We start from the raw sequence: 19,193 nt of genomic DNA, 5'->3' as shown, positions 1-19,193 counted from the left end.
AAGCAATTTGCTGAAGAACGAGAGAGACGAGGCGAGAGGGGAAAGAGAGGGAGAAAGATGAGAATGAAACTGCTCCCTTCATCGGATTGCCAGGAAGGGTAATACTCTATGCTCTCACTGCTCCAAACATGCTAAACAGAGCAGACTCTGAGTCCTCAGACCGGCTGATTGACAAGTGTGCTGGTGTGCTGGTACATGGGCAGAATGAGGAAGTAGGCATGGGCACGCTGGCGGAACAGAGCCGAGTGGTGTGGAGTAAGGTCCCAGCCTTGCAGCCTAGACTCGGGCTGATATATGGCTGTGGGTCACTGCTGTGGCACACATGGGACACTAATGCACGAGGACGGGACAGATGTTGGAGTGAGTGCTGAGCGAGAGCCTGTCACGCAGGTGGCACACACCTATTCTCCAGATATTGATAGAGGTCCGTCAGAGGCCCTTGTGGGAGCTACAGTGTGCCTAGACCAGGACCTTGCTGGACTGGGAAAGTCACAACTTAGCTGTTCATTGAGAGAGGAGTAAAAGTCATGCAGGTGGTATGCAGCAAGTCAAAGACGAGACACCTACAGAAAATAAACCACGAGTCATCTGGCACAGCCTTGGCATTGAGCCATGATTGCTGTTCTTTATACATTTGGCCTGTGTGTGTGTGTGTGCCTACAGCCATACTAAAGCAGCCATAGATAAAGCGAGTGCTAACGATGTGCTGACACATACCACGGTGCCTTTGCGGCAGCAGTAGATTCCCCCCATGTCCTCAGCTCAACCTGTCCCTGCTCTGTGAGAAGGGATGGAGGGAAGGGGAGGCTGTGATGTGCTGCCTTCCTGGCGATAGAAACGCTCCCAGGCTGACAGGAGGGGACTAACTTGGTACAGGACAGCCCTGCGGTGGACCCACTAACACCACCACTCTCACAGAGACACAACTAGACTGTGTAGAGTATCAACACCAACCCCCAGGCCTAAGGCCCTCTGCTGGCCCTGCCACCTCCAACCCCCAGCCCTAAGGCCCTCTGCTGGCCCTGCCACCTCCAACCCCCAGCCCTAAGGCCCTCTGCTGGCCCTGCCACCTCCAACCCCCAGCCCTAAGGCCCTATGCTGGCCCTGCCACCTCCAACCCCCAGCCCTAAGGCCCTCTGCTGGCCCTGCCACCTCCAACCCACAGCCCTAAGGCCCTCTGCTGGCCCTGCCACCTCCAACCCCCAGCCCTAAGGCCCTCTGCTGGCCCTGCCACCTCCAACCCCCAGCCCTAAGGCCCTCTGCTGGCCCTGCCACCTCCAACCCCCAGCCCTAAGGCCCTCTGCTGGCCCTGCCACCTCCAACCCCCAGCCCTAAGGCCCTCTGCTGGCCCTGCCACCTCCAACCCCCAGCCCTAAGGCCCTCTGCTGGCCCTGCCACCTCCAACCCCCAGCCCTAAGGCCCTCTGCTGGCCCTGCCACCTCCAACCCACAGCCCTAAGGCCCTCTGCTGGCCCTGCCACCTCCAACCCCCAGCCCTAAGGCCCTCTGCTGGCCCTGCCACCTCCAACCCCCAGCCCTAAGGCCCTCTGCTGGCCCTGCCACCTCCAACCCCCAGCCCTAAGGCCCTCTGCTGGCCCTGCCACCTCCAACCCCCAGCCCTAAGGCCCTCTGCTGGCCCTGCCACCTCCAACCCCCAGCCCTAAGGCCCTCTGCTGGCCCTGCCACCTCCAACCCACAGCCCTAAGGCCCTCTGCTGGCCCTGCCACCTCCAACCCCCAGCCCTAAGGCCCTCTGCTGGCCCTGCCACCTCCAACCCACAGCCTTGTCTGCCAAGCAACCAGCCAGCCACCCGCCACAGAGGCCTTGCCTCAATTAGTCTGCTATCAGAGTCCCTGCCCAGCTCTCACTCCTAAAGGAGCTCTCTCTTTTTCATCCTCAGGTTTTATCTCATGCTTCTCCTCACAATCTACACTCTATACTAGAGTCCAGGTCTCTATAGGACTCCACTTGCTCAAAGCATCCCCCCCCCCCCACTCAATGCTGTAGAAACCTGCTTCTCTGTCTGGCAGAATGAGGTCTGTAGACTGCTACAAAAAAATACTGTTACACTATGTGATACTGCTCACTGAGATGGGTAGGGGATCTCCCGCCCTGGTCCATGATGCTGCTAATGACATGGATGGGGTAGTCATCAAAAGGGAAGCTGGGACCAACCTGCCTGCATGACATCTAACTACACCAAACATAGACTAAGCAGCTTGGCCGGGCAGACCCAGTGTGGCTCCACAGAGAGGGGGGGTAACAATCTGCAGTGCTCTGCTGCTCAAGCTGTCACCTTAGGTTCGATAGGGACATTTAGGCCTTCACTGCTAGGTGTCCCCCTTTGTCACCCTGCCTAGCCATGTTCCTGTGGTGGAGGTGGATCAAGGTCTCTTTCCCTCCCTGTTCCTGCTACTCCCCTCCTCCTCCTCTCATCCTCCACACACTAGCAGCCACAGCACGACTCCCTCTTTAATCTGTCTTCATTCTCGAGCCACCTCCTCTACTCTCAGCTGAGTCCGTAGCCACTTCAGCACAATACGATAAGCACATTCAGACTCACCAGAATTATATAAGCTCCCATTATGCCACCTTTAGATTTGGTACATCTAAAAATTACAAAATGAGCTGTCAGTCAAAGACCACTTCCTGTGTGTCCTTGAGGTGAACTACAATAACATTTAAAAAAAGGATTCTGAACAAGTGAAAAACACATTTAATCTATGAAAATAACATGGCTAATGCTGTCAATTATTCCATTTGAGTTCTCAAGGAAGTGAATACTGTATGTAACGATCAGTTAATGACCCATCGTGGTGTGCAGTCCAGACCTCATTTGCCAGCCAGCTGTGGCAGAGGTGGGTGGGGGCAGGCTTTTAACACTGGCTGAGCATAATGCCAGGTAATGTGCTCTTTGAGGGTAAGTGAACGCAGCATCAGGCTCCTTCATCATCATAACGTTAGCGCTCAGGCACATTAAAATACTTGTCACCAGCTATTATCTTTATGTGCTCGTGTGACGGCCTGTTTTCCGAGTTATGGATTAGGCTATTTCTCCAGCAACCTGTTTTCTGCAGTCAAGGCGGGAGTGTAAAACAAGCCCTCGCAGTTCAATTTGGCCCCTTTAAATCATAAAATCACACGAGTGAAGATAGTGGATGAAATCCACACATTGGATGGTACTACAGTATGGCTGACTTTAACACAAGGCCCAGTAATATTGAGGTAATACTCACTTGTCTGGTCTTCCAGGCACCTGCAGGCGTAAGCGGCACTTGTTGGCACTCTGAATCTGATCCTCCTTGATCCGGATGAGTCTCTGGAGAGCTAGACACCAGTCCTGGGCCACAGTCGTGTTCAGGTTCTATGATCCACAAACACACAAGAACATTCAGCTGTGACATGAAAATATAGCTACATTACAGTACATACTCCCATGTGCATGCTATTCTGCTTCCATTCACAACCATAACATAAGTATGCCATGCTTATAGTCACACCATCATGCATGGACTATAATGACATACAATCTCTATTAAAAGAACCAACCACACCCTCCTCATAAAACTGCTCTGATTTATACACCCTTTCATCAACCCATGGCCAAAGCACTTTCATACCATCAAATATAACATTTACACATCTCCTACTCCACTTTTACAATTTAGTCCTCCTGTTTAAATATAATCAAATACTTTTTTGAAGTCAATGAGCCATGCAGAAGTATTTCCTATATTTGTTTGGTGGACATTTATATTATAACTGGGTGGGGTGTGAAAATCAGTGATATGGAGAAAAGCCGATTTTACTCCACCTAAGGACATTGTGGTCATTAAAAACAGAGGCCACCTTCCCTGAGAGGCTTTTTGGTGATTGCTGGAGTACACTGTGACTATGTTATGTACAGTAACTTTAATGTCATGATGGCAGACAGACACACTACTGAGGTGTCCTGATTTGAAGACAGCGTAGCTCACTGCAAGAGAGAGGCACTCCGTTCTTCAGGAGATAGGCTCAGATATGTGACAGATTTGAAGGCTCACATATGATCACTATTGTGGCACTGTTTGCATGGGGATATTGAATGAATTCATGATGGCATCAATGGATGATTCGAGAAAGATTTGTAGCTTTTTTTTGCTCAAATTTGAATTGCATTTTGAATCTCATTGTGGAGGTTTCCCGGAAAGAGATTACCCCAAATGCCCTTCTTCTCTATCTATGAGTAATTAACATATTTGTTGTTGTTCAGTACTGAGCATTTTACAAAATAACACTTTGTTCATGTTCAAAGCATTATGCGTTCTCAGGGATTTAGACCTGTAGTTAGTTGGGTTGTAGTAGAAACAAATCACCGTTGATCAACCTTACATTTGCAAGCAGTATTTAGAAATATCAGCTTTATTAATAATTTGTCAAGCTGCAAAGGAAATCAATTTTAAGTAAAAAGCAGTGTTTTTGGAGGTCAGATTGCAGTGCATGTTTTTAAAGTGGGTAATTTGGAAGTAGACTTTTGTGGGTAACTCTGAGGCAGTCTGGGCTGTGTAGTGGTGCGAAAAATTACTATAGTAGACCCACAGGTTGGGGTTTGGGCTGTGTACTAAGTAGTGAAGTGGGGTGGGGTAGTGGGGTGTACCTGGTATGTCCCCTGTAGCGTTCCCACCAGCAGTGAGATCTCCTCTACCACAGACAGGTCGTGCTGCAGCTCCTGGAGCTCCTGGTAGAGTCGAGGAGGACCCAGGATCACCTTCCCTGTGGACAAAACACAACATGGCCTGTCAAGCTACAGTACACACATCAACAGGTTACACTATTAACATCAAATCAAATGTTATTTGTCACATGCATCGTAAACAACAGGTGAGGACTAACAGTGAAATACTTACGGGTACTTTTCCAACAATGCAGAGTTAAAGATAAAGATTTAAACCAAAAATGTTTTTGAAATAGTGACACGAGGAATAAATCCACAGTGAATAACAATAACAAGTAAAAATAAAATGTCTATATACAGGAAGTATCAGTACCAAGTCGATGTGCAGAGGTACGAGGTAATTGAGGTAGCTATGTACATATAGCTGGGGGAAAAGTGACTAGGCAACTGGATATATAATAGACAGCTCTCTGTGAGTGTGAGTGTGAGTGTGTGTGTGTGTGTGTGTGTGTGTGTGTGTGTGTGTGTGTGTGTGTGTGTGTGTGTGTGTGTGTGTGTGTGTGTGTGTGTGTAGAGTCCAGTGTGGGTCCTTTTGGTTCCAAACTTGGTGCACTGGTACCGCTTGCTGTGCGGTAGCAGAGAGAACAGTCTATGGCATGGGTGGCTGGAGTCTTTGACAATGTTTAGGGCCTCCCTCTGACACCGCCGGGTATAGAGGTCCTGTAGCAATCCTGTAGCATTGCATCTGCTTCATCAGACCACTTCTGTATTGAGTACATCACTGGTACTTGCTGAATTTTTGCTTGTAAGCAGGAGGATAAAATTATGGTCTGATTTGCCAAAGGGAGGGAGAGCTCAAGTTCAAACAACTATTGCAATCCCCAATGGAACTGCAATTCTTTACTTTCCTGAACTACAATCACTAGTAGAAGTAACAAAGGAGCTCAATGTTTGATGGATCGATCGCTGCCGTTATTTGTTGAATGATCTGAATGTAGTCTGTAGTCTGTAGTCTGATTGTATAACTAAAAAGCAGATAGAGAAATGTGGCCATTTGGACGTGAGATTCACCAATCAATTTGGGAGCATACTGTCTTCACATTCTCCGTCTCCAACCTTAGGGGATCAATAGCCCTGCCTCTCACTCCCATTCTCCCTCCTTACTGCCCTGGCCCACATCTCTACACACCGCTCCGGGAGAGTGCCGTTATTACATTTGCAGCAAGATGTAGCTGTGGAGCTGTCCTGTCCTGTGCTGTCACCACAACTACATAATCAAGTAGCTGTGCAGCTTCGTCAAAAGGCAGGTTACTGAAGCATGGTCCTTTGTGGGAGTCTAGTGGCTTGTGGAGCTAGGGGCTAGGTGTGTGGTTGTATCCACAAATAGACAGAGAGGGAACCAGCGAGTGGAGAGAGGCATGTATTGTTATCTTAAAGAGAGCCTTTATAACCTTTGGGGATTTAATGGGATCTCTGACACGGACGGGCACAGACATCTGTCATCTGTGAGACACGATCAATAGCAGACATCTGAATATAAAGAGGTGTGCCTGCCGTGAGCCTCTGTACACAATGGCTTCCCTGTATCTGTGAGGCTTTGGGATGCACTGGCACACAGGTCCGCTGTGTCCCCGCACGCCTGGAGTTGGACTCAGCCCCGGAGGTGAATGTGCTGAGTTGTAATCCAGCGTAATCCCGTTGGTGTGGCAGGATTGGTTTTCACACTCAGACAAGGTTATTCACAGTGGCGGCCGGGCACGTCGCAGCAAGGCAGGGCTGAGCCCACAGGGGCCCCTGCCCATCCTTCCAAGGGCAGCCACCTCATGTAACAACAGCCAGCAGGAATATCCATCCTCAGCCTATAGTCCAGCTAGTGCTGCATCCAGCTCTGGGAACTAACCTGAGGGAATTTACAGCAGCCACTGCTTCCAAATCCCCAATATATACAGTCATTGGTCCAAATATGCACCAAAACATAGACTAATCCCCATCCGAACCTGCACACCAGCTCACTGCATGTAAGTGCAGCATTGCAGTCTCGTTTCAGTGTCTAAAGTATAAAACATGGGGGACAATAATAATTCTGTAATGGGGCAGAGAGAGAGAAAGAAAGAAAGAAAGAAAGAAAGAAAGAAAGAAAGAAAGAAAGAAAGAAAGAAAGAAAGAAAGAAAGAAAGAAAGAGAGAGAGAGAGAGAGAATTTATAGCGAGAGAGAGAGAATTGAGAGATCCCTGTAGTTCTCAGAAGGCCAGCCTTCTCCATCAATAAAGGAGGGCACCAGGGCCAGAGATGAAAAATGTGTCAATTTCTCGCCAAGCCGGGGAGCGTGGGATTTAGGCAGGACGCCCTGCCGAATTACATCACAGGGGACGGGGAACTATAAATAGACGGGCCAGTCTGTGTGACTGGCAGGCTGGAAAGTAATTCAACAGATGCACAGAGGAAAATTCCTGGAAAGGCATGATTAAGGGAATGACTTGCATTGGGCCAGTGCAACATTTTTTAATTAACCATAGCTTTTTTTCGAACACATGACAGGCTAATAAAAGACAGGGAAGAGAGAGAGAGAGAGAGAGAGAGAGTGATAGACCTTTAAATTTACCGTTAAATGATCTCACAGTGTTGCAGTACACTTATAAAATTGTAAGGCTTAATCTTCAGAGAATCTAAGCCTAATCTTGGCCTCCTTGTTAAACTGTTGCTATTCGCTGAGCGTGACACGGTCAGACGCTACTGTAAAAGTCGCCATTAATATTGAAGTCATGGAGCTCCAACTTTAAAAGGCTGTTCCATTACATCCTGATAAGGCTTTGTATCTTCTCCTTTCCATTGCACATTTATCAGGGATCTCTCCACCAAGCTGTATGCGCAACAGAGTTTTGTGAGGGGGGATAAAAGGACTGTTGCACCATTCGATTCCTATCTAGTGCTGCTGCTTCTCTAATTGGAGCTGGAGAGGAAGGGAATGATCTCTGCAGATTGATGACACCACTCCAGATATGTTTGTGGTCTATCAGAGAGTGAAATGAGACTGTGGAGGGTGCGGCAATGTTTTCCATCATCGCTATTCTTTTCACAAACATCCTCAATCAGAGTGACAGCGCTGTGTCACCAGAATTCACTGGGACAGTTGACAGTAGGAAACAGATTAGAGGGCTGTGCTGAGTCAGACCATGGGGCTGAGACTAGGAGTCTGGTCAAGTGATGAGATTAACTGGACTACATGTAGGAGATGATGAACAGGGATAGAAAGGTCATGGAAGGATGACTCGGGAGGCTTACCAACCTGGGGGACAGGCACTGCCAGGGTGCTTGGCACCGCCATGCTGGAACAAGGTATCCTTGGCCTGCAAGGCCTCCTGACCCACCTCCACCACCTGGACCTGGAGCAGGGGGGCGCTCCACTTCATTGTGTACTTTGGACCAACAGGGACCAGGCTGCTGATATCAGGGGGCCCCCTGGTGGTGGAAAAAATAATACAACAAGTTAAATCAAAGCTCTTCCCAGTGTTCCTCTCCTCCTAACAGAAGCACTAATCCCAAACCACCAACAGGAGGGGAACCGAGGTGTCACTCTTTGAATTATCACAAAAATAGCTGGAGAGCAGAATTAGAATCCGTCTGATCAGCAGTGTTCACGGCAGAAGCAGGACCCCCGGCTGTGAGCAGGGTTAATTTTATATTCATATATTCCTGTAATCAAGCACACAATCAACATTGTGATCAGTTTGTCAAGATTCTAGAGGGCAGGCAAAGTCAACTTCAGGGGAATCAAGTTGAACAAAACATGGGGTGATAATTACTTTGAAGGCTGAACAAGAGAGCTTTGAGGTATGAACGTCTCAGACAGGAGCTTTGCAAATAGAGGAAAATCTTTCCTGTTTACCTTCAACTCTGAGAAGATGTGATCAATGGCGCTGTCATAGAGGATAAATTGGAGAGGGACCAAGAAATATGTTATGTCAGTAATCTAAGACTCCTGTTGCTCTAGTTAAGCTGCCTGCCATTTGTTAAAAGCTGATAAAGCTCTGGTAACTCCAGATAGTGCTAGAGAACGCTATATTACTCTTTGCTATGCAGTTTGCCTAAATATATCCCTGCAAAGCCTTGTAGGCTGAGCCTCGTGGCGCTAATGCTGTGGCGCCGGGAAGGTGTTTGTGTATTTTCACTGAAGCTGTTTAGCAGAATTTATTCTACTCTACAGAGACACCAGACTTGTTCCATGTCATTTCAGCAAGCCATGACACACACTATCTCAGATTGTTCTGAAATCATTTCTGTAGTTAGAAACAGATAATATTAGCAATTCTGCAACATTATTTTGTGGAAATATAATTTAATCTCTGAGAAATTTAGCTAATTTATTGCACTGAAATTGGCCATTTTAAATTATAGGCTTCATATAATATTTAATAAATAAAAAAACATAACATCCGATTTGGACCACATTTTTTCTAACAATGAGTAAGACCTGAAGATTCCAAAGAAATGGCCAGAAGCCACCCACGGACCCCCCACGCCAATCCCAACCCAACAACTATACAAGATCAGTTCACTATGTTTGACAAGTAGTATGGAGCTACAGCTCGGAGTATTATTTCTTCATCCTACAGTGCCTTCAGAAAGTATACATTCCCTTTGACTTATTCCACGTTTTGTTGTGTTACAGAGCATGAATTCAAAATGGATTAAATAGATTTTTTACTCACCCATCTACACACATTACCCCATAATGAAATACAGAAATGTCTAATTTACAGATTGTAAGTATTCCCGAGTATTCCCATTTCCTCACATCCCTGAGTCAATTCATGTTAGCATCACCTTTGGCAGCGATTACAACTTTTTGTAATGTTTTGCACACCTGGATTGTACAATATTTACACATTCTTTTTAAAATTATTCAACCTCTGTTAAGTTGGTTGTTGAACATTGCTAGACAGACATTTTTAGGTCTTGCCATAGATTTTCAAGTGGATATAAGTCAAAACTGTAACTAGGCCACTCAGACCATGGGGTCTGTGTCGTCTTCCTAATCAACTCTAGTGTATATTTGGCCTTGTTTAGGTTATTGTCCTGCTGAAAGGTGAATTTGTCTCACAGTGTCTGTTAGAAAGCAGACTGAAACATGTTTTCCTCTAGGATTTTGCCTGTGCTTAGCTCTATTCCGTTTCTTTTTATCCTAAAAAAAAATTCCCTAGTCCTTGCCGATGACAAGCATACCCATAACATGATGCTGCCACCACCATGCTTGAAAATATGAAGTGTGGTACTCATTGATGTGTTGTGTTGGATTTGCCCCAAACACACTTTGGTATTCAGGACATAAAGTTAATTTCTTTGCCACATTTTTTGCAGTTTTACTTTAGTGCCTTATTGCAAAAAGGATGGATGTTTTGGAATATTTTTTATTCTATACAGGCTTTCTTCTTTTTACTCCGTCATTTAGGTTAGTATTGTGGTGTAACTACAATGTTGTGGACCCATCCTCAGTTTTCTCCTATCACAGCCATTAAACTCCATAACTGTTTTAAAGTCACCATTGGCCTCATGGTGAAATCCCTGAGAGGTTTCCTTTCTCTCTGGCGACTGAGTTAGGAAGGACGCCTGTAACTTTGTAGTGACTGGGTGTATTGATACACCACCCAAAGTGGAATGAATAACTTTACCTTGCTCAAAGGGATATTCAATGTCTGCTTTTTTTACCCATCTACCAATAGGTGCCCTTCTTTGTGAGACATTGGAAAACCTCCCTGGTCTTTGTGGTTGAATCTGTGTTTGAAATTCACTGCTCGACTGAGGAACCTTACAGATAATTGTATGTGTGGGGTACAGAGATGAGGTAGTCATTCAAAAATCATGTTAAACACTATTATTGCACACAGAGTGAGTCCATGCAACTTATTATGTGACTTGTTAAGCACATTTGTACTCCTGAACTTATTTAGGCTTGCAATAACAAAAGGGTTGAATACTTATTGACTCAAGACACTTCAGCTTTTAATTTACAATTCATTTGTAAAAGTGTTGAATAATAATATTCCATTTTGACATTATGGGGTATTGTGTATACACCCCAGTGACACAACACATTTTTTTGTCCATTTTAAATTCAGGCTGTAACACAACAAAATGTGGGAAAAAGTCAAGGGGTGTTAATATTTTCTTTAGTATGTAATGTATTCTCAGTGAATTTGGTCATGTTTTCTTCCCCCTTGTTCAGAGAAATAGTCATTTTAGTTGTTAGGTTTATGTCTCATCCTACATCCTGATATGACCAGGTTCTGATTACTAGACGGTGCTGTTCCTGCTATTAGCTGATCTTTTTTTAAGAATCCCAAAATGACTCATTGGTTTCCTTACCGTGTAAGCAGTCTATGGACAATGTTCGACGGCGAACCCATGCTTTGGTTTTTGTTTACCTGGCCACTGTTTCAAATGCAAACTTTTTAGCATTTGTCGCACAAATCCAATGCAAGTCAATGGTACATATATCATCATTTTCACACTTCATATCCAAATCATCCCAAGTAACATAATTGAGTTACAATACATTTTTTATCATTTAGGATGATTTGAACATGAAGCATGAAAGTCCTAATATAGGTACCATTTACTTGCATTAGAAACCAATATGTAATTTTGTAATTTGGGTGAACTATTCCTTTAACATTGAGGTGGGGTGGATTCTTTTTTTAATATAATCTAATAGCAGGAACAGCACCATCTAGTGGTCTGAACCTGGTCATATCAGAACGTAGGATGGGATATAAACCTAAAAACTTCAATGACTAAATCTCTGAACAGGGGGGCATCCCTAAATTCACGGAGAACGCATTACATAGGATGAAGAAACAATACTCTGAACTGCAGCTCGGTACTACTTGTCAAACAATAGAGAACTGATACTGTATACTCGTTGTTGGCGTGGGGTTGTTTTTTGTTCTTTTTAGTTCACCTTTATTTAACCAGGTAAGCCATTTGAGAACAAGTTCTCATTTACAATGAGGTGGTCTGTGAGAGACAATGGGGGATCTGTGAGAGACAATGGGGGATCTGTGAGAGACAATGGGGGGGTTTGTGAGAGACAATGGGTGGTCTGTGAGAGACAATGGGTGGTCTGTGAGAGACAATGGGGGTTCTGTGAGAGACAATGGGTGGTCTGTGAGAGACAATGGGAGATCTGTGAGAGACAATGGGGGTCTGTGAGAGACAATGGGGGTCTGTGAGAGACAATGGGGGTCTGTGAGAGGCTTTCTACCATTTCTTTGGAATCCTCATGTCTTACTCATTGTTTGATTTTTGGGGGGGTCGAAATCGGATGTTATGTATTATATTTATTTAATATTATATGAATACTATCATTTCAAATCGCCAATTTCGGGGGGCTAATCTATTAGCTTCATTTCTCAGAGATCAAATTATAGTTCAACAAAATAATGTTGCAGGAATGCTAATCTTATCTGTTTCTAACTACAGAAAGGATTTCAGAACAATCTGACATGGTGAGTGTTGAAATCCTCTCTCTTGTGCTTTTTGAGGTGGAACCACCCACCACTTACTTGATGTTGATGTTGGCACAGATGAGTATGTCGTTGAAGAGGAAGACTTTGCGCTCCTTAGACTTCAGGACCTGGCCTCGCTCCCCGTACACCGTCTCAATCAACGTCTCACAAAGCACCAGTGACCCCTGGTCTGAGTTCAGTTGCTAAAGGGACAGAGCAATCAGGACACTGTCTCAAGACACATCACAAAGTGCCAATTCCCCAGGGTTTCAGTTCAATTGCTAAGGAGCACAGCAGGCAGGCTAAAGTCTGGTTAAGTGAGTGTCTCATTGGGAATCAGTAGCAGATCAAGGTAGGGTTGTGCAGTCAGGGCACAAAGAACACATTCACACACACACACACACACACACACACACACACACACACACACACACACACACACACACACACACACACACACACACACACACACACAGAAATGTACAGTATGTGAAAACACACAAGGCATACTTTCCTAAAGTGCATGGCAAAGGGTAATATAATAGGAAGTAGTTTTATTACTTGGTCCAGTAACTTTTTATGTCCAGCTGAATCAATACAGTCAGTTTTATGAATTCTAAAACAATCTTCTGAAAAAAATTGTAATTACAACAACAGTAAAACCCAAAGACTGAACGGACGGTAAAGTACAAATATGCAACTCCGATACAGTGTCCCACTTTAATGTTTATGTTTGTTCCATAGAATCACAATTTTATGAATAATGAATTTGTGTTTTGTCCATATTACAATACACAGTGCTCTACATCCTGTCACATCTCACAAAATGGATTGTTATATCTGTGGGGAATCAGTAACAGTGCTTGGCTTTTGTTCAGATGGCTTGGGAAATGAGTCATTAGTCAAACAGTAGCCTGTCTTCTATGATCACAGAACTACAGCACCCTCCAGAGGCAGACAGATGGAAGTTATGGAAGGGCCCCTCAGAAGTGTCAACCGTCTGTGTGCATGAGTGACTGTTTTGTGACTGTTTTGTGTCTGAGAGATAGAGTAAAACGGAAACCTCAACCTGTTCCGACTCACAGTGTTATCTCCCCTATTCCACTGACTTAGATACTTAGAGACAAATAATTAATATTTCATTGGACGGTTATGGGGTTATGGAAGAGAGCTGCTTCCTATTGCAATTCTGCAGTCTCACTGCAATAAATGGAATTATGTGTGGAGCAGACGAGATTGGCCGAATCAGCTCATCTCAGGGCTCTGGAAAATTCACCATCATGGACCAGTAGAAGAAAGAGAGCGAAGGAAGGACAGAGAGAGAGAGGAAGAATGAGAAAGGGAGCAAGAGAAAGAGATGGAGAGGGAAGAAAAGAAAAGAACAGCAGCAGGAAAGGAGGGGGGAGGTGGAAACGAGAGGGAAAGGAGAAGGTGAGAGACTGGGGAGAGATAACTCTCTCACAGTTTCCAATTAAATGTCTCATTTACCCCCTAATTCCTCTTATTCAGAAATGCATTTGTTCAGATTTGCAGTGTCTAGACTGTAATTCCAGCGTGGTAATGGAGAAGGAACGCCCCTGCCGTGGTGTTTGGAGGCAGTTCAGGGGCGATAATGGGCATCATTTCTGGGCAATGATTTTTCTAAATAAAAATGCTTTCTTAGACTGTCTGGGAAGGTAATGTAAGTGATGGCTATATAGCCTAATGCATAGATGTTTGGCTCATGCTGATACCACAGTGGAGGTAGAGGAAGGGCTCTGGGGTTGAGCCACATAGTGAGCAGGTTGATTACTGTGTGTGTCGTTGTGTGTGTCTGTCTGTCTGTGTGTGCAAGTGTGCGTGCATGCATGTGCATGCTATGCCGTGCATGTGCTTTCTGTGTTTGTGCAAGTGTGTGTCCATGTGTATTGCAGTGGTTCGGTCACCTTGCTGAGCAAGCGGTCGCTGACACTGCGTGCTAGCTGCTGAGTCTCAGCTATTTGGTCGGCCACACGTTTCTGTTCATTCAGCTTCTCGGCCAGCATCTCCAGTTCAGTCAGAGCCAGCTGCACAGGCAGGCGGTCTACGTGACCCTTAGGTGTGTTCTTCAGCATGTCCTAAGAGACAAACACAGGAACAAACATTAAATAAAGTGAATAGGTGTTGGTTTGTGTGTGTGTGTGCACGTGTTTCTGTGTGTAAGGCCCAGAGCAATGTAAAAGCCCATCGTTTAAGTTTTCATATTTATGAAAAAAATCCAAGGATTTATTGAGTTTCATCCCAGATCTGTGTGTGTGTGTCTGGCTTACCTGAAACTGTGTGTGCTTGTGGACCTGCAGAAATACGGCCATGTATTCTGTGTGTGAGTCCCAGAAGGGTTTAAGTGCTTTAAATTTAGTTCCCTGTGCAACGTATGATTTAACACAGACACTCCCTCTCCGGAGTCTTGAGTTTTAGGCAAGAGGAAAACGCCTAATTCATATTCATAACTTATCTTTGAATTCGTGGATAATCGATGCCTACTGAGGGATGAAATGAGGTACTGCTGTTCCAGTACGCAAGTTCAAATCAAAATCTTTGCACACACAATCTTGAGAGAGGATGAATAAAGGAAGAAAAAGGAGTTGACTGCATGAAAAGCTAATATGTTTATGCACTTGGCAGCCCTAGCTAAGTAGAGCCATGCCTGGTGTTGGATTTAGAAAATGTTGCTATATTAGATTTAATCTGCCCAATGTACAGTATCATGCCATGTGCAGAACTCTTGATTAGGTCTATAAAACATTGTCTGGTGTAAATCTCAGATTGTTTATATTTTATGTTTTCTAATATGACATTATCTAGTCACTGTTAGCAGTGATGAAGGTTCCGGTAAAGGCATATACTTTGTGTCCTCCTCCCAGAGTGCTAAGAGCCTCGGCGTGACCCTGGACAACACCCTGTCGTTCTCCGCTAATATCAAGGCGGTGACCCGATCCTGTAGGTTCATGCTATACAACATTCGCAGAGTACGACCCTGCCTTACACAGGAAGCGGCGCAGGTCCTAATCCAGGCACTTGTCATCTCCCGTCTGGATTACTGCAACTCCCTGTTGGCGGGGCTCCCTGCCTGTGCCATTAAACCCCTACAACTCATCCAGAACGCCGCAGCCCGTCTGGTGTTCAACCTTCCCAAGTTCTCTCACGTCACCCCGAAGCTCGCATCTGCTACAAGACCATGGTGCTTGCCTACGGAGCTGTGAGGGGAACGGCACCTCAGTACCTTCAGGCTCTGATCAGGCCCTACACCCAAACAAGGGCACTGCGTTCATCCACCTCTGGCCTGCTGGCCCCCCTACCTCTGCGGAAGCACAGTTCCCGCTCAGCCCACTCAAAACTGTTCGCTGCCCTGGCACCCCAATGGTGGAACAAGCTCCCTCACGACGCCAGGACAGCGGAGTCAATCACCACCTTCCGTAGACACCTGAAACCCCACCTCTTTAAGGAATACCTGGGATAGGATATAGTAATCCTTCTAACCCCCCCCAAAAAAAAATATATAGATGTACTATTGTAAAGTGGTTGTTCCACTGGATATCATAAGGTGAATGCACCAATTTGTAAGTCGCTCTGGATAAGAGCGTCTGCTAAATGACGTAAATGTAATGTAAATATACCTGCAGTAATAGGATGAACTGGGGAAAGCGTTGGATGGGCTTCACCATGAGGCCGTACAGGGTGATCCGATCAATACTGGACGCCTGCTTCTTCTACACAACACAGGACAAGTAGGTTTACATAAACAACATAGCATAGTACAGTCAGAAGATAATCAATACACTAAGAGAAAGACACCTTTAGTGCTTATTCAGAGGAACAAGATATATAGAGTTTAGGAGTGTAGGAGTGTAGGAGTGGGTTTAGGTTAGTAAGGTGTGGAGAAACAGACTTTGGTGTCTGTGCTGGTCAGTAGAGAATGAGTAAATGGAGGTGGTCAGTGTACAGTATATGAGTGTGGGTGTAGGTCATAACACAGGGACTGAAGTCCTACGGCTGTGTATGAATAGAAAACTGCTGATAATAACAGCCACAATGTGCTACACTGACATCATCCGAACAGGTTCATCATTAAATACAGCTTACTGTGTGAGACTTTAGGTTTGAGAAGGTGCACTGTACAGTATGTAAGAGTTGCTAATTGGTGCAGTATAAATATTCTCTGTTAGTGCAGTATACAGTATACAGTATATATATATATAAAACAAAACGAAAGATTTCAAGTTGTTGAAAGAGAAACAATAACGCAACTACACTTTTAACCAAGTATCAAGACACTAGTAGAATATAGTAGAATATAGTAGAATATAAGAGCCTAATTAAATAGTAGCTGTGACCGTTGGTTAGAGAGTATTTAAAGAAAAATAGAGTGTATTAGAGAGAAAAAAGCACATAGACAAGTCTACTTTGTAACTTACCTTTAAGAATTCCAGGAAAGCTGGTTTGGACATGCATGCCTTTTTTATGAGGGCCATGGCATTGGTGAAGTTATTGACATAATCGCTGTAAACATCTAGCACCATGGACTTGGAAAACTGTGGAAACCCAGAAAGGTGGGATTATGGGAAACACAAGACCTTTGGATTTCAAATCAGGAATCTTTTGGCTTTTTCATGAAACAAATGAATACAGGGACAAGTCATGTTTGGTTATTTGATCTGTGAAAACGTCTGACAATATCTTTCTTCTGACAGATCTTCGAAGTTCCTAGAAATTCAACAGCTCATATAGCAATCCTAATACTGGAAATCCACAGGTAATTTCAATGTTGTGAAGGGTAGAAAATGGCCATTTAAATGTGGTATTTAACACCCTGATCTGTTTACCAACCATGGAGACCAACAAACACCCTTCACAATCCTTTAGAGGCGGTGAGGTGGGGATGTTGAGAGGCGGCTGCGACAGCACACAGTCATTCGCTCTCCTTTGATTAAACACTAAGCGGGCTGCTGACAGCAGCAGTAGCTGGAGGAGCAGTAGCTAGAAAATTAGCCAGTCTCACATAGAAATGAACCCTTTACTTCATCTGCTCTGCAAGCCAGGCACAAACAACACACAGATACAAGTATGAGACCTATAGCATAAAACATTAACATCTGGGTGACAAATCCACACTCAGGTGAAAAAGAGAAATCACCTCTCACAACAGGCTGGTTTGGCTGGTGTCAGGATATCAATGAAACATCACAACAAACAGGGCCAGTAGGAAGGCAGAGGGGTTGGAATGGTGTCTTTGATAGGTAAATAATGAGCAAGCCTTATGGATGAGCACATTGCAGAGGGTCACAGCAGCACACTCATACATTAGTCCAATGGACCAGTGCCAATGCAATAAGCACACATATTCTGAGATTATTAGCTGCAAAAGAGATATTCATCTAAGATGTAATTATCTCCATGTTTGAGGTTAGTGTTGTTTTCTCAATTTGAAGTGCAGCTCATTATAACTGTGTGTGTGGAAATTGTCTTCTGATAGGAAAACTGACTAATTTTACTTGGACAAATAAAATATTTCTCTCTCTCTCTCTCTCGCTCTCTCACACACATAAAGTCTCACTAACCGAGGCCACAAATAGGTCCCCAATCTTCTCACTGCTGTCCCACTCAGCCACACGTGATGCCAGTGCGATCTGGAACATGGAGTGACACTGAGTGATCTCCCGTAGACGGTGAAATATGGGCCGGATCTTCCGTGGGCTCAGGATGCGTGGGTCCGCCTCTAGCAAAGGCCTCTGGTACTCCTGGGGAAACAGTACACCCAAGTTAACTTGGATTAGGTGTGCTTTACGGTAGAGAACGATATAAAATACACAGGTAGGCCCTGATCATAAAAAGCCACACTTCAATAGCAACATCTCTCAACAGATACAACAGCAGCATCCAACAGGGCTTGGACCCTTACTGGAAGGCACATTGATGCAATCGTCAGTTAGTAACACTCCTATAAGCAATTGCAATTAGTTAAGATGCTGTACAGTATCAAAACTAGTCAACTGTGTAAAACATGTGCACATTACTGCAATGTCTTTTAAAGTGAGTCATTTAAATATGGCAAATGTAATCTGTGAAATCAGAAACTGCCAGATGCAGTCAGCAGAAAATCAGCAATGAAAGTCAATGTTTGGAAACAACAATAGATGATAGACTAGTGCTGCTATTGTTGTTTTACAAGCTTCCCCTGCCCAACCATAAATCCTCCACAGCAAATTAATTATCGACAAGTGGAATATGGACAGGGGGCATAACACAGGCAATTTCTGATTTTATAGGACTGAAGTCGCTGTTCTTAATGTTAAAAACAATTGTGCCCATGGCTTTTTTCTTTTATGTTTCCTCTAGCAGTGAGTTGGCCTTTTTGAATGGAAAGCAAAATCACAAAAAAGGATTAACATACGCAATTATCAAACACAATCATCTCATGACAAAACAAAGGTAGTACAGCATTGTATCTTAACAGAAAACATAACCCTCCCACTGATCACGCCTGTTTCCATTTCAGCTGGTGTGTCTCGTCATCTCTGAGGAGAGATAACGAATGCTTCTCTCTCCACCACAGAAAAAGAGAAGAGAGAATCCCATTCTGTGATTCTGTGAAAACATGACAGAGAGAATCTCTCTCTTAGCATCAGCGGGGCACCACAGATGTGAGAGGAATGTGTTCTATCATGATTATTTATGCGGAGCAAGCCTGGTAATTTCATACTTATCTCCAGTTTCCTTTTCAGACTCATTCCTAAATGCTGAAAAGATGAAAGTATTACATCTGTCAGAGTTAACATAGGGCGGAGGAGGGATGGTAGGAAGTAAAGCACTCACCTGAAGGATTCTCCTGAGGGACTCAAGATAACTGCGCTCACTCTGAATGATGGAACCCAGGATGTGGCGTCTGACCACCTGAGAGAGGAGGCCAGGCAGGGAAACATACAGGTCAGAGGTCAACGGTCACACAAAGAAAACGGCATGATGGGAGTGTGTGACAGGTTGTTTGATAGTACATGGCTACAGTAGTCATGCCTGGGC

At 44.7% G+C, this 19,193-nt stretch overlaps 1 protein-coding gene across 4 annotated transcripts in view; it reads right to left on the bottom strand.

The window, feature by feature from the left end:
- LOC106565901 (rho guanine nucleotide exchange factor 10-like protein) overlaps positions 1-19,193 on the bottom strand; it is a 128,592-nt gene that overhangs the window by 85,788 nt on the left and 23,611 nt on the right. For all 4 annotated transcript variants that reach the window (XM_014133570.2, XM_014133569.2, XM_014133567.2 and 1 more), the window contains 9 exons: positions 18,990-19,067; positions 17,735-17,914; positions 16,592-16,708; positions 15,794-15,886; positions 14,084-14,254; positions 12,216-12,361; positions 7,940-8,112; positions 4,636-4,751; positions 3,236-3,363 (listed from right to left, as the gene is read on the bottom strand). In XM_014133570.2, the coding sequence (XP_013989045.2) occupies positions 3,236-3,363; positions 4,636-4,751; positions 7,940-8,112; positions 12,216-12,361; positions 14,084-14,254; positions 15,794-15,886; positions 16,592-16,708; positions 17,735-17,914; positions 18,990-19,067 (1,202 nt within the window). The remainder of the gene's footprint in view (positions 1-3,235; positions 3,364-4,635; positions 4,752-7,939; positions 8,113-12,215; positions 12,362-14,083; positions 14,255-15,793; positions 15,887-16,591; positions 16,709-17,734; positions 17,915-18,989; positions 19,068-19,193) is intronic.

Source organism: Salmo salar, chromosome ssa12, assembly GCF_905237065.1.
Source record: "Salmo salar chromosome ssa12, Ssal_v3.1, whole genome shotgun sequence".
In the NCBI taxonomy this organism is placed as follows: Eukaryota; Metazoa; Chordata; class Actinopteri; order Salmoniformes; family Salmonidae; genus Salmo; species Salmo salar.
This window is presented reverse-complemented; position numbering and strand designations above follow the sequence as displayed.